Source organism: Pelophylax lessonae (assembly GCF_965119305.1).
Source record: "Pelophylax lessonae genome assembly, chromosome: 4".
Taxonomy (NCBI): domain Eukaryota; kingdom Metazoa; phylum Chordata; class Amphibia; order Anura; family Ranidae; genus Pelophylax; species Pelophylax lessonae.
Window position 1 is genome coordinate 226,551,367 of NC_138771.1, and position 15,958 is coordinate 226,567,324.

Consider the following 15,958-nt stretch of genomic DNA (forward strand, 5'->3'; position numbering starts at 1 on the left):
TTTTTTTTAATTTTAACTTGATATACGAGTGATTTCTTGCTATTTGAGTAGCATTGAGTAGTATGATCACAGTTTTAATGGAAAAAAACTGGAACGACATTCACAATGTTAAAAACAATATCCAGCGTCTGGAGTCTGGTGCTCATCTGTGTAAAGCCGATGGTGCATACAGTACATGGCCAGAGTTCCGGGGGCACTGGTGGCTCCCAGCGGTTCCTGAAGAACTCGGAGATGCTCCCAGTCGGGTGGGACGGGCGTAGCTCGTTTTCAGATCACCCGGAAGTGACTTCAACAGTTCCCGAGTGTCTCCGAATTCTCCAGGAAGCACTGGGAGCCACCAGCGCCCTGGACCTCTGGCCATTTACTGTATACACCAGAGGCTTTTCTCGGATGAGCACCAAACTCCTTAACGCTGGATATTGTTTTTAACATTGTGAGTGTCTTTCCACTTTTTTTACGTCAAAACTGTGATTATACTACAGTACACTTAGAAGGCGCTGCTCTTTTTGTTCTTTGTGTCACCTGATTAGGACTTTTCAACAGAAACAACCCCTGTTAAATAATTTTTATATGAATAAATTAGTTTCTATTATTTGTTATGGGTAAATTTGCTTTGATATGCGTGCTATGGATTAGAAGCACATTTCTGGAACGAATTATGCTCGTAATCCAAGGTTTTACTGTGCTTGTAAACCTCATCAGTTGAGTAATACTACTTTGTGCCCTAAACCAACAGTTAATCTAGGCTTTTCTGTGTAGGTCTAGGAAAAATAAACTTGCCTATTGAAATTCAGAGTTTGATCTTTTTAACAGTTAAACAGAATGCAATTGTTACTTGTTCCAACCTGTTCATGTACAACCTGCTTGTCATTTTAGGCTGTTTAATTCCTGTTACTGATTCATCTCCTTGCAAAAAGAAAACCATCATCATTCTGGAAAAATTAGAGAATGTCTCGTTATTGGAATTGCTTGGGGATTTGATGTCTCCGTTAGAAAACCGTGGATCTGAAAATCCGTACTGCATTCACAGAGGTAGATATATTCATAGAAGGGACCACAAAGCATATTCTATAGCTCTAATGTCAAGGGATATATTATGGCTTTATATTTTTTCTCTAACAAAGCCAGTGGACTGTCTGATGCCTACTACTTCCATGAAGATTGCTTTTTGATGGGAACAGTTGCAAGGCCTCGCCTTCAAGGGCCTGAATTATTGGTACAGCAGCATTTCCGATGGGTCCAACTTAGATGGGATGGAGAGCCAATGCATAGTTTACTCCACAAAGTTTTGAAAAGAAGAGTTGTACATAAGGTATGTCTCTCCAATAAGAAGGTGATTGTAAAGGTAAACTATACAAATTAATGTTTAATTTTCATGCTCATTTTTAGTGTTATCAAAGTTTTTAGTGGGAGAAGGTAAAGAGGGTTTAGCGCTCGCAACAGGAACCAATTGAATCTTGATGTGCGGTCCACAGCAAGGAAGTTAGGGCTCGGTGCGTCTTACCACACTAAATGCAATGGGCAGAAAAGGAGAGCCAGCAATTCTCTAGTCCTTTTTCCAAAAGTTTATTGGCTACATTGAGGCATCATAAAACAAACAGCTGATGCGTTTTGGCAAGAGCCTTGGTCATAGCCATAGCACTGGAGTTGCCGGCTCTCATTTTCTGCCTATTAATATTTTTCAATTTTTTTAACTCTTTATTATTGCTTTTCAATGTAGAAAAGTACAGATCATACAATAAAGTAACAACATAAAACAATAAGACAATAGTAAACAATGCATAACAATGCTAAATCACCAGCGGCAAGTACAGCAGTTAGAGAAATCCACCAGGAATACAGTGCGAATCAAAATCATACAGTGAATATAGAGTAAGCATGGAAGGGTCACACACTATAGCATATCACAGTAAGCATATACTGTAGACAGATCAGAGGATATCCATAGTTAACTGGAGGGTTTTTAATCTTTTTTTATTATTATATTTTTTATGTAGCCTTTGAAACCCCTCACTTAGTCTGTTACTCTGATCAGCTGGTTTATTTGTTGTGACTAGCTAGCTTGCAACATCCTCTGGCTTTTGTAAGGCCACCATAATATATAATGTAGGGCTCAAAATTTCAAGTCCTGAGCTACTAGCCAGGCCTTAAGAGTTACTTGCCACTTGTTGCCCCACCCAAACCCTGCCCTGCTCCGCCCCTAAACACGCCTTCGTAAAATATCTCATAAAATTACACTGTTAAATGTTTTATTCAGAATTAAGTTACAAAAATAAATACTAACAACAACAACCAAGAGAGAGAGGGTTCAACAGAGAGAGAGGGGGTTTGACAGAGAGAGACAAGAGGGGGGGGTTGACAGAGAGAGGGGGTGACAGGGAGAGAGAGGGGGCTGACACGGGGAGAGAGGCAAAGGGGGTGACAGGGAGAGAGAGGGGGCTGACACGGAGAGAGGCAAAGGGGGTGACAGGGAGAGAGGGAGAGGGAGATGACACGGAGAGAGGGAGAGAGTGGGGTGACACAGAGAGAGGGAGAGAGGGGAGTGGCACAGAGAGAGGGAGAGAGGGGGGTGACACAGAGAGAGGGGGGTGACACAGAAAGAGGGAGAGAGGGGGGTGATACAGAGAGAGGGGGGTGACACGGAGAGAGGGGGGTGACACGTAGGGAGAGAGGGGGGTGACACAGAGGAAGAGAGGGAGGTGACACGGAGGGAGAGAGGGGGGTGACACAGAGGAAGAGAGGGGGGTGACACGGAGGGAGAGAGGGGGTGACACGGAGGGAGAGAGAGCGAGAGAGGGTGACACAGAGGGAGAGAGAGAGGGGGTGACAGAGAGAGAGATAGAGATGGGGTCACAGGGAGAGAGAGAGAGGGGGTGAAACAGAGAGAGAGAGAAGGAAGGGGTGACACAGAGAGAAAGATAGGGGGCGACCGGAAGAGTGAGAGGGGGTGACAGGGAGAGTGAGAGGGGGTGACAGAGAGAGTGAGAGGGGGTGACAGGGACAGAGGGGAAGATGACAGGGACATAGGGGGAAGATGACAGGGACAGAGAGGGGGTGATGGGGACAGACGGGGGAAGATGACAGGGACAGAGGGGGGTGATGACAGGGACAGAGGGGGGAGATGACAGGGACAGATGGGGGGGTGACAGGGACAGAGGGGGATGACAGGAACAGAGGGGGGAGGAGGAGGGGGTGGCAGGGACAGAGGGGGGGAGGTGACAGGGACAGGGGGATGACAGGGACGGAGGGGGGTTGACAGGGACTGAGGAGGGGTGGTGACAGGGACAGGGGGTGACAGGGACAGAGGGGGGGAGTTGGAGGGGGGGTGACAGGGACAGAGGGGGGAAGATGACAGGGACAGAGGGGGGGGTGATGACAGGGACAGAGGGGGGAGATGACAGGGACAGAGGGGGGAGATGACAGGGACAGAGGGGGTTGACAGGGACAGTGGGGGGTGATGACAGGGACAGAGTGGGGTGATGACAGGAACAGAGTGGGGTGATGACAGAGACAGAGGGGGGTGACAGGGACAGAGGGGGGAAGTTGACAGGGACAGAGGGGGGTGATGACAGGGACAGAGGGGGGTGATGACAGGGACAGAGGGGGGTGACAGGGTAGGGAGGAGTAAGTCCAGTCACAGTGCTCATCTCACTCAGTCAGAGATGTTCACCATGTAGCTGCTGGCTGCTAATGAAACTTTCCTGCCCACACATCTCCTTCACACACAGCACGCACGGGCTGTACTGAGTGTGTGGGCGGGCACAGGGAGAGAGAGGGGGACGGGAGAAGGCAGAGCAGATGCAGCCTCTCCCATTCCTGGAGAGGGGGGAGCTGCTCACTGGGCTATGAAACACACACACACACACAGCCTTGTGACAGGAGGGGCAGGCTGAACTAAGGAGCTGCATATTCCCCCTACAATACAGCCCTGTTCTTACTCGCCCTCCTCATCATTCCACTCGCAAAATGCGAGCAGGCAAGTGGAATTTTTGAGGGCTGATCTAATGCCACTACCACAATCATACACACTTTCAAGAGCTTGTTGTGTCCATTAACCTACAAGTAGGTTTATGGATTGTAAAAGGGAGCTTGAACACTTGAAGGAAGCCAGAAACCCTCTGAAAACATGGGGAAGCACATACAAAATCCGTACACGCAGTGTACCTTGTGGAAATGAAACAACAGATCTCTACAGCAATAGTAATCACTGATTTTATATATACAGTCAGGTCCATAAATATTGGGACATTGACAAAATTCTAATATTTTTGGCTCTATACACCACCACAATAGATTTGAAATGAAACAAACAAGATGTGCTTTAACTACAGACTTTCAGCTTTAATTTGAGGGTATTTACATCCAAATCAGGAGAAAGGTGTAGGAATTACAACAGTTTGTATATGTGCCTCCCACTTTTTAAGGGACCAAAAGTCAAAAGTAATGGGACAGATTAAAAATCATAAATCAAACTTTCACTTTTTAATACTTGGTTGCAAATCCTTTGCAGTCAATTACAGCCTGAAGTCTGGAATGCATAGACATCACCAGACGCTGGGTTTCATCCCTGGTAATGCTCTGCCAGGCCTCTACTGCAACTGTCTTCAGTTTCTGCTTGTTCTTGGGACATTTTCCCTTCAGTTTTGTCTTCAGCAAGTGAAAGGCATGCTCAATCGGATTCAGGTCAGGTGATTGATTTGGCCATTGCATAACATTCCACTTCTTTCCTTTAAGCACTGTGAAGCGCTGTCCAATGAGTTCTGAAGCATTTGGCTGAATATGAGCAGATAATATTGCCCGAAACACTTCAGAATTCATCCTGCTGCTTTTGTCAGCAGTCGCATCATCAATAAATACAAGAGAACCAGTTCCATTGGCAGCCATACATGCCCACGCAATGACACTACCACCACCATGCTTCACTGATGAGGTGGTATGCTTTGGATCATGAGCAGTTCCTTTTCTTTTCCATACTCTTCTCTTCCCATCACTCTGGTACAAGTTGATCTTGGTCTCATCTGTCCATAGGATGATGTTCCAGAACTGTGAAGGCTTTTTTAGATGTTGTTTGGCTAACTCTAATCTGGCCTTCCTGTTTTTGAGGCTCACCAATGGTTTACATCTTGTGGTGAACCCTCTGTATTCACTCTGGTGATGTCTTCTCTTGATTGTTGACTTTGACACACATACACCTACCTCCTGGAGAGTGTTCTTTATCTGGCCAAGTGTTGTGAAGGGTGTTTTCTTCACCAGGGAAAGAATTCTTCGGTCATCCACCACAGTTGTTTTCCGTGGTCTTTTGGTGTTGCTGAGCTCACCGGTGCGTTCTTTCTTTTTAAGGATGTTCCAAACAGTTGATTTGGCCACACCTAATGTTTTTGCTATCTCTCTGATGGGTTTGTTTTGTTTTTTCAGCCTAATGATGGCTTGCTTCACTGATAGTGACAGCTCTTTGGATCTCATATTGAGAGTTGACAGCAACAGATTCCAAATGCAAATAGCACACTTGAAAAGAACTCTGGACCTTTTATCTGCTCCTTGTAAATGGGATAATGAGGGAATAACACGCCTGGCCATGGAACAGCTGAGAAGCCAATTGTCCCATTACTTTTGGTCCCTTAAAAAGTGGGAGGCACATATACAAACTGTTGTAATTCCTACACATTTCACCTGATTTGGATGTAAATACCCTCAAATTAAAGTTGAAAGTCTGCAGTTAAAGCACATCTTGTTTGTTTCATTTCAAATCCATTGTGGTGGTGTATAGAGCCAAAAAGATTAGAATTGTGTCAATGTCCCAATATTTATGGACCTGACTGTATACCTTGTTGTCTGATGCAAGAATTTCATATTATTATTATTATTGTAGAGAGCATAAAAATGTACATGTATTTTATATGTAGAGCACTAGTGTTGTGTTGTCATCTACCATCCTTTCACAGTAAACAGGCTTCATAAAACATAGATTCGACCAGATAAAATTATTGCTTGCATTCAATTATTTGTACTGTAGACCTTAGAAGTCATACAAAATCTTTTCTTTCAGTTTAAAGGTAAACTGCCTCCATCCAGTGACCCTGTGTGTCAAGGTGTAGATTGGATATGTGCAGTATGGCATCAGCTGAACTCCTGCTTGTCTCGTTTGGGCACGCCAGAGGCACTTTATGGACCACAGCCATTTATGTCTTGTCCAATAGTGTCTGGAAATGCACAAATAATGGTGAAGTAAGTATTCCTAAAAAAAGGGGACATACAATCCAATCAATATATCACATCTTTTGTGGATTATGAAACAAGCAGCCTGCATTTTAGGAATATGTGCTGTTCAGGGTCCCCCTTGTAGATGTCTTTCCTCAGTGTACATGCTGCTTTCCTCCTGGGGAATTCCCCATCAAATATATGGGTGAACACCACAAGCAAAAGCACAAGTAGCGCAATATGGTGTAAAGAAATTATATAGTCTTATGAAGCAGAGACATTATGTTATTGACTGAATTGTAGATTGTTTGGTGCATGTGTTGATACATGTATCTATAATTTTTTTTCTTAAGGTGGATGTCAAAATTGTGGAATGCAGTAATTGTGCCAAAAGTGGAAGAAGCAATTCTTTCCCTGGCCACAGTCAAGAGATCCTCCATTCTAGGCCACGTTGCTCCTATTAATACCCCAAGCCAAGGACAGCAAGCAGTTGTAAGAGCGGCTCTCAGTATACTGCTCAATAAAGCTATACTCCACGGCTGCCATCTTCCGAAAAATGGTAGGTGCTCCTTCTGAAACAAGTCTGCTGGTTGTACAAGGTGTTCTGCTTCAATTAATTGAACACATAATGTATGCATTTTTTATTTCAGATGTAGAACAATGTTTAGCAGATTTTAAAGGAGGGCATTTTTCTTTATCCATGAGTTCTTCTTACAAGACCGGAGGAAAGAAGAAGGGGGAGAATGGAGCTTGGAGAAAAGTCAGTACAAGTCCTCGCAAAAAGTCCAATCTAAACTCCTCATGGAGCCAAGATGAAGAGGGACAAGAAGGTAATCTAGTTTCCAGGATGGGATATACCCTACCCTTCATTATCAGAGTTCCTTTGTAAGTGTAGATTCCACAATAAACCATGGGAGTAGTAACACAGGAATGTAACCAAATTGTTAAACTAAGAGCCTCCAGAAGATTAACTCAACTTTCCAAAGTGACCCATAAGAGGGTCAGACTTGTTTGTAGACAAGTAGAATCCCCTCATGGCTACATACCAAACTATCCAGAGAAGAAAACCACCTGGCTGCTCTTCAACGTATTACTAGAAGAAAAGGGGCACATGGGTCAATCAAATTAATAATTAAAAAAAGCCTTAGCACTCAGTTATACAAAATCAATCTAATGTAATACCAGTTTCAAAAACCACAACAAACTAGGTTTTGGATATGTACATGTTGAAGTATATGTGGAAAGCAAGGTAAGACACTCTGCAAAGCAAGGGTCTCAAACTGGTGGCCCTCCAGCTGTTGCGGAACTACAAGTCCCATCATGCCTTTGCCTAGGGGGATCATGCTTGTAACTGTCAGCCTTGCAATTCCTCATGGGAATTGTAGTTCTGCAACAGCTGGAGGGACACCAGTTTGAGACCCCTGCTGCAAGAAGTCCTACCTACTCTGTACATAGTGTATAATGTATATTATTGCACCATGATTGACTGATTGCAACGTTTTGTGGGCTCCTGTGCAAAAAAGTAATAAATACACATATTTTCTTTTATCAATATGTGTACATTTATTTTCCTTGTTGCTGGTAAGTGATTCAGAATATATTAACATCAGTGGGGTCAGCAATAAAACCAAGCAGCTAGGCTTTACAGATGAAGGTCAAAAATGGCAGTCCCCATATTTTCCTCATAAATATCTTAAACAAATTTGTAAAAAGTCAGTAAAATGTGTCATTTGATGAAGGCTACATTCAAAATAATTCTGTTAGTTGAATTTATGGTGAAATTAAACAGTTTGTTGAAAAAAAAAAGGTTATAGCATATAGGCTTTTTTCAGTTACGGGTTTTTTTGTTTAACTTCCATCACAGGTGACATTTCTAAGAATGACTTGAAGACTGGAGGCAGTTCTTCACTAACCAAGAAAAAGTATGTCTATTGTCTTTCCTGCTGACTAAAAAGAATTGAGGTTTCTTGTGTGAGTTTTATGTGGTTTATCACAAGTGTGTCAAATTGCTTTGTTGTTGTCAAGAGCAACAATAATATCTCACCCTTGCCCTTTTATTTGACATGACCTTCATCCTACAATACCATCATCCCTGTTTTCAAGGGCCTCTATTGGTGGGCTTGTTGGTTTTATACTTCCAAACAAGTCTATAGGCATTTCAGATTGATGTCAAACTGACGCCATTGTCACAATCCCAAAGCACATCGACGCAGGCCCTAATGAGCACTCATTTCCTATTATCCCTCTATATTAACCATCGAAGTCCCGCAATTGTTTACAAGGAAGTCTTCTCAAAATATAGTTTTCTATATACAGTATTTGCATACCATTAGCATGGGGGAGGTGTTGGAACTACAATGCCCAGACTATCTGATGTCTTGCTTATTGCAGTAGATGGCATAAAGATCCATCATTTTTATGTAGAAGAAGCAGTTTAAGTTACAATGGAAAAATATATCTAGAACTATACAAATAGATCTCCTTTACCTGAGCAGTCCATGAAAACTCATTCAAGCCCCTCTGACAAGTACCCATTCCTGAATTCAAGTATAGATCCTCCTATTAAACTGAATACTACTGTATCTAATGCAATCCCTGTCATTGGACACATGTAGATTGTCTTTGTTTATAGAGCAAATTCAAGTTCATTTACTAAAACTGGAAAGTGAAAAATCTGGTGCAACTGTGCATGGTATCCAATCTGATTCTAATTTCAGCTTGTTCAATTAAGCTTTGACAAAAACAACTGGAAGCTGATTGGTTTCTATGTAGAACTGCACCAGATTTTGTACTCTCCAGTTTTAGTACATAACCCTCATTGTATTGGAGGTAGGAGATGACTGCACGTAAGAGCTCAATTGCATAGATGGCACCATCGGATATCTCTAAGACAAAACAAGCTGATGAGTGATTTCAGCTCACAAGTATGTTCTAAAAATAGAAATAGTAGAATTTTGTTGGTTGCCTTTAGTTAATATGTCACTTAATACCAGCTCTTGAAAATATAATATAAAAAAACTGGAGAGCAATAATTAAGATGTGGAGACCAGAAAAAAAGCTCAGTTCCACTCTATATTACAAAATGTGGTATCTATCCCAAAAATAGGACATGGAAAAATCAATCCCAAATGGGATTGGCAATCGAGGTAAGGGACATTGCGATACCAGAGAATTGTAATGGGAAACATTAATGCAAAAATTTATAAAAGTCGTCTTTTATTATTTCAGAGTAAAAGATCAGTATATGCTATAATAGCATCATGGAATCATCATAATAGTACAGACATTTTTTTGTTTTTTCTTACAAATATTAAAAACACTTGGAGACCGTTTGAATGATTTGAGAACTTTTGGGAATGAGCACTCTATGTACAATGTAGTCACCAGATATGATGACAAGTCGCCATTTACAAATTATCAAAATGTGTTTTTAAATCAGGATTTTGTACCAGAAATGACTATTTTGCTTTTTACCTTCGTGAATGAGTTGGGCGCTTTCATGCTAGTTTATTCATTTATGAACTAATGGCTTTTTGGTTTCAGGCCCAGTGACGGGTTCACTTTTAAGGCATGTGTGTAAGTTCACACCAGTCTGATACATTGTGACGTACCACAAAGGACCAAAAATCATGCATGCAGCATTTTATCCAGCACATGGTAGAGTATGTTACTGCATTGCTGTGTGCTGTTATGCTAGTGCAGTGGAGGGTGCATTTGGGAGCTATTCAGATTATAACACCAATATGCAGGATACTACACGCAATGGTGTGGACAGGCCCTTGGTCCACCTGCAGCAGTAGAAAAGCCCCCCAGATGTTTTACAATGACAAACAAAACACTGTCTGATTTCCACAGATCTCTGGAAAGTGTTCATCCAAAGTCTCTCCACATGGAACAGCGACTGTCGGCTGGTTCAGATGATGAGATGGACCTTGTGAAAGAATTACGAGCAATGTGTTCCAGCAAGTCAGAACCGGACATTACCAAGGTGAAGGATCTTGCATTGTTGAGGTTGTAATGTAATTGTCGTCTGGTTTTTTAAATTTATTTTTGGTACAGGGAAAAAATATATATATATTTTTTTCTACCATGAAAAGCAGCTTTCTACACGTTTTAGATCTTTATCATTAAAAGCACTAGAAAGTCCACTAAAGGTTTTTTGAAGATATGCTTTTTTTTTATTTATATCAAACAGGTTCTTTACTGAACTGACAAAACATAATGGAAAACCAAGCACAGTCATAGATACAGATACATGTCGGTGACAGTCATCCATAATCTACACATAGATAACAAAGAGAATGAATCACCTGTATAACCACAAACTTAAAGCACTCATATAAACATCACAGGTGCTGACATACAGAAAAAAAAAAAAATGACATCACATTAAACCAAATTAAATACCCACACCCTCCACTGCATTATTCGATAGACCTATCCTAGACTAGACAGGTCTGTCTGGAAATTGCACAAGCCTCATCTGAACACGTTCCCGCGGGCTATGTCCAGGTGTATCCAACCATGGTGCCCATATCCGTTAAAACTTTTCTAAGCATCCCCTATGTTGATACACATGATTTTCAAAAATAAGGGTGTGCCCCATGTGCGTTACCCACATTTGGTGTGAGGGAGGGTTAGGCAATTACCTTGGCATAGGAAGTATTTTGCGGGCTTGAAAGAGCACGGGATTAACTGCTACTCTTGTGAGCTCTTCTGGTATGAGATCACTTAACATACCTAACAGACAATATTTAGGGTCTAGCGGGATGGAGAACTGGAACACCCTTTTAGGGTGCCCAAAAACGCCGTCCAATAACGGCCGTCCAATTAACCTTCTCCAGAGAAGGTGGATGAGGTCACCCCTGTCCCGTTTACATCTACTACACGCGGGGTCAGAAAGTATTCCCATTTTATACCGTTTAACAGGTGTGAGATGGGATCTCAGTACTATGTATAGCTGGGGTAGTTTTTGTGATGAGATTAAGGAACTAGTTACTACCGACTGCAGCATGTCTCCCCATTGATTACCAGACAGTGATCCTACGTCTTTGAAGAGATATTAAACAAACCCTATATTCTTAGTATGAATACATACAGTAGGTAAGAGAGGTAGATAGAGCTTCATTGTTCTCCTTTCTCGCCAAAAGTCAACGGGGTTGATTTACTTAAAGCAAATAAAATGTGAACTTTGCAAAAGGCAGTTGCACTCTGCAAGTGCAGTTGCTTCAGAGCTTAGTAAATGAGCAGAAGCTCTGCTGACTTCCAACATCCAATCATGTGCAAGCACAAGTGCATTTTTTTTTATTTTTCTTGCATGTGATTGGATATTCTTTGCAAGGTGAAGCTCCACCTCATTTACTAAGTTCTGGAGCAACTGCACTTGCTGAGTACAACTGCACTTTGCAAAGTGAACAGTCTTTTTGCCTTTAGTAAATCAACCCCTTAGCCTTCTATTTCAGCAGTTGCCCCATTTTCTCACTGATTTGAAATTATTAGCTATACAGAGAGAAATCTACAAATTTTGTATACCCAATACCCTCATGAAAACATTGCATGTAAAAATGTGTCATTAAAAATATTTTCTAGTAACACAATAATAATTTAAAGTTGACTGAAAATACCCAACTTTCCTGTAAATTTGATAAACCCGATCCTGTCTTAAAAAACAAGCTTCTCATGTCAGACTCTGAGCATTTACATACTTTTCGGCATCTCAGCAGGTTTTGATGCAGTAACTTTCAAGTTTCATGTAAGGAGAGTGTTTAATAGACTCAGCCTAATTCAAGAACTCCATGATAGTTTTGAAATCCTGTGCGAATCTATCAGTCCAATATTAATGAAATTGTGGTTTGCTTCTCCTTTAGATTGCAGACTTGGATAATTGCCTGGTGATCTTTAAAAGTTCTCCGAATGACCAGAAGTCAGCAAAGAGTAAAAAACAGAACTCTCAAAAGCCACGTAAAGTAAGTATAACATAATTGTGGCCTACAACAAAAATGTTTTTTTTTTTTCTAGAACCCAAAAATAGGGCTGTAAAAAAAAAAAATCAAATGAAATAATGCAGAAGCCCACAATTAGAAAGGAAACTCAGCCTAAATTCTAAAGCACCTGATACAGAACGCAGATTACTGCTGGTTTTGCCACAGAGTATTGTAATAGATGTCTCTGCTGACAGCTAACAAAACCATCCCTGGCCAGTTTACCCACTTGCCTACTGGGGAATTAAATCTCCGTCCTGCCCAGACCAATTTTCAGCTTTTAGTGCTCTCACACTTTGAATGACAATTACTTAGTCATGTAACACTGAACCCATATGATTTTTTTTTTCCGTAAAAATAGACCTTTCTTTTGGTGGTATTTAATCACCACTGTTTTTTTTTTTGCGCTTTAAATGGAAAAAGACTGAAAATCTTCTCACAACATTCAGTTAGAGCAGCAGGAGCAGAAGAGCAACTTCTGCTGCTGAAAGTCAGAGGAGCAGGAGAGCAGCTCCTGCTGCTGTCAGTCAGAGGAGCAGGAGAGCAGCTTCTGCTGCTGAAAGTCAGAGGAGCAGGAGAGCAGCTCCTGCTGCTGTCAGTCAAAGAAGCAGGAGAGCAGCTCCTGCTGCTGTCAGTCAGAGGAGCAGGAGAGCAGCTTCTGCTGCTGAAAGTCAGAGGAGCAGGAGAGCAGCTCCTGCTGCTGTCAGTCAAAGGAGCAGGTGAGCAGCTCCTGCTGCTGTCAGTCAAAGGAGCAGGAGTGCAGCTCCTGCTGCTGTCGGTCAAAGGAGCAGGAGAGCAGCTCCTGCTGCTTTCAGTCAAAGGAGCAGGAGAGCAGCTTCTGCTGCTGAAAGTCAGAGGAGCAGGAGAGCAGCTCCTGCTGCTGTCAGTCAAAGGAGCAGGTGAGCAGCTCCTGCTGCTGTCAGTCAGAGGAGCAGGAGAGCAGGTCCTGCTGCTATCAGTCAAAGGAGCAGGTGAGCAGCTCCTGCTGCTGTCAGTCAAAGGAGCAGGTGAGCAGCTCCTGCTGCTGTCAATCAGAGGAGCAGGAGAGCAGGTCCTTCTGCTGTCAGTCAAAGGAGCAGGAGAGCAGCTCCTGCTGCTTTCAGTCAAAGGAGCAGGAGAGCAGCTCCTGCTGCTGTCAGTCAAAGGAGCAGGAGAGCAGCTCCTGCTACTTTCAGTCAAAGGAGCAGGAGAGTGGCTCCTGCTGTTGTCAGTCAAGCCAGAAGAGGGAGCAGGGAATGGGGTCAAACCATGCTCTGTGTGTCTCTAGACACACAAAGCCCATCTTGGGAGAAAGCCCACAGGTGCTTCTCCATAGAAAGTGGCTTCTTATGGTGGTGCACTGAGAAAAGGAGGAGCCAAGCGCAGGGGACTCAAGAAGAGGAGGTTCGGGGCCGCTCTGTACAAAATTATTGCAAGGAGCAGGTAAGTATAAAAGTGTAACATGTTATTATTTTAATGAAAAATATAAGCTTCACAATCACTTTAAGGATTGATTTCCACATCCCAACATCATAGCATTTTTCAGATCACCCTGTGTATGTGTGTACACACAAAATGTGTGTACACACATACACATATATATATATATATATATATATTAATATGTATGTATGTATATATATATATATATATATATATATATATATATATATATATATATAAATATATGTACATATATTAATATTTTCTGTGATTTTCTATCAACTACCTAATCAGCACTCTTGTATTTCCAGAACGGGGCCTTTCCTCTCCACAGCAGCCAGATGTCACAGTATAGCAACCAGAAGCCAAAACCAGAACCGAGTTCCTCGAAAGTCAAATCTTTACTTCCTATACCGAAAAGTCATCGTAAAAGCAGCAGTAATACAAGGCAGATAGCTATTTCTAAAGACTCTAAAGAGGAATTATGGAGCTTGCACAATAATAAAGCTAACAAATAGAAATTTCTATATCTGTCATATTTAACCTCTAATGCGCACATGTGGCCTGAAATACATTACTTTTATGTAATGTATCAGGGACTTGTCTAGCTGTAAAAAAAAAGGGATAAATATTTCCTGTACAGAAAATAGTGTTATGTAAATATAAAATGACAGTTTTACCTGTATTATAGCATATAAATGGGGCCACAAAATACTTTATATGTAAATAAATTGTTTTTAGCGTGTTGATGTAAGTTGTTTAAATGCCCTATTTAAATCTTTGAAAGCTTGGGGGTTTTAAAGGTATTCATTGTTATTATTATTATTTTATAAAAGATCAAAAAAGATTGTTTTGCCAAAAGTGTAAAGTGTTAATGACAGAGGTATTATCACAGACCACAGGATGATCAGACAGGTTCCTGTCTTGTATAATGCACAGTGTTGGCTCACAGAAAATCCTCATTTAAGTATTTCTAATATCCATCCCCTGCACCCACAAATCTAATGCGGCATTGCAATAATTAGTCTCACTTATCAATGCACTTTTTTCTTTTATACAAGCCATAGACAAAGTGTTGACTGTTCTTTTTAAGCGCTTCATATTTGTTTTACTTCTTGTGTAATGCAGACTTTGCTTGTTTTTGTTGCTTGCTGTATTTACATTGTTGCTTTAGTTCTTTCTTAGGATGAGGGTTCTTAATGCAATAAATAGAATATCTCCTGTCTGACAACACTTAAGTGGTCTTTCTACTCTTGCAAAATTGACTTGTTCTTGTATTTAAAAAGATATATGTAAATAAAATGTAAAGCTATTCTGCTGTCCAGAAATGTTTCAGCACAGAGTCCATGAGGGTGTAACTAACGATTCAGGGCTTGTACATCCAATGTACAGTATTTCGTCACATCGTTAATTAACAGTCCTTTTGTTTACTAAGGTAAATAGTATACTTTGCAAATGTTTAATCACTTTTCACTTTATAATAAACTCTCTATGGCTAAACTATTAGTGCTTACTGCTTTCTTCTGCTAAAGCTCAACTCCTGACTGAAATTAAATTCCAGGTAATCCATGCATTCATGGTTGTGGGCATTTTTAACCACTTGCCGACCGCCGCAAGTATATATACTGCGGCGGTCAGCCCCTCACAGGCAAAGTGACGTATGGGTACGTCACTAGCCTGTGAGGCTCTGGGGAGCGAGCGCGCGCCGCCGGAGGCACGCTCCCGCTCGGTCACAGACCCCCCTCACGCGTGTACCCGGCGGCTCCGATGTCCGCCGGGCACTCGCGATCGTACGTGACAGCGGGAGAAAGGCAGGCGGCTGATGTAAACAAGCCGCCTGTCATTCTCCCCTGTGTAAAAACAGTGATCATACGGTTCTACTATGTAGGACCGTTGATCACTGTTCCTACACCTCAAGCCACAGCCAATCACAGTAATAATCATGCCCCTAGGGACACACACCACCCCTCCCTCTCAAATAAAGTTAACCCCTTCACTACCAGTGTCATTTTACAGTAACAGTGCATATGTATAGCACTGATTACTGTAGTAATGTCACTGGTAACCCCAAAAGTGTCAAAAATGTCAGTCAAGGGTCCGATCTGTCCGCCGCGATGTCGCAGTCCCGCAAAAAAAATTGCAGATCGCCGCCATTACGCGTTAAAAAAAAAACAACAAAAATTACAAAAATCTTTCCCTTAGTTAGTAAACGCAATAACTTTTGCGCAAACCAATCAAAATACGCTTTTTGCGTTTTTTTTTCTACCAAAAATATGCAGCATAAAACAAATTGGCCTAAAATGTTAAAAAATTGTGATTTTTACATTTTTTGGGGGGAATTTCATATAAAAATGTGA

At 41.7% G+C, this 15,958-nt stretch overlaps 1 protein-coding gene across 1 annotated transcript in view; it reads left to right on the plus strand.

The window, feature by feature from the left end:
- The window catches only part of CTTNBP2 (cortactin binding protein 2), a 207,413-nt gene extending 192,503 nt beyond the window's left edge, over nucleotides 1-14,910 (plus strand). The window contains exons 15-23 of the mRNA XM_082255315.1: nucleotides 877-1,032; nucleotides 1,125-1,312; nucleotides 6,047-6,225; nucleotides 6,552-6,757; nucleotides 6,849-7,028; nucleotides 8,063-8,120; nucleotides 10,054-10,186; nucleotides 12,066-12,164; nucleotides 13,913-14,910. Coding sequence (XP_082111441.1) covers nucleotides 877-1,032; nucleotides 1,125-1,312; nucleotides 6,047-6,225; nucleotides 6,552-6,757; nucleotides 6,849-7,028; nucleotides 8,063-8,120; nucleotides 10,054-10,186; nucleotides 12,066-12,164; nucleotides 13,913-14,119 — 1,406 coding nt within the window. The 3' untranslated portion in view covers nucleotides 14,120-14,910. The remainder of the gene's footprint in view (nucleotides 1-876; nucleotides 1,033-1,124; nucleotides 1,313-6,046; nucleotides 6,226-6,551; nucleotides 6,758-6,848; nucleotides 7,029-8,062; nucleotides 8,121-10,053; nucleotides 10,187-12,065; nucleotides 12,165-13,912) is intronic.
- Nucleotides 14,911-15,958: the final 1,048 nt, after the last annotated feature.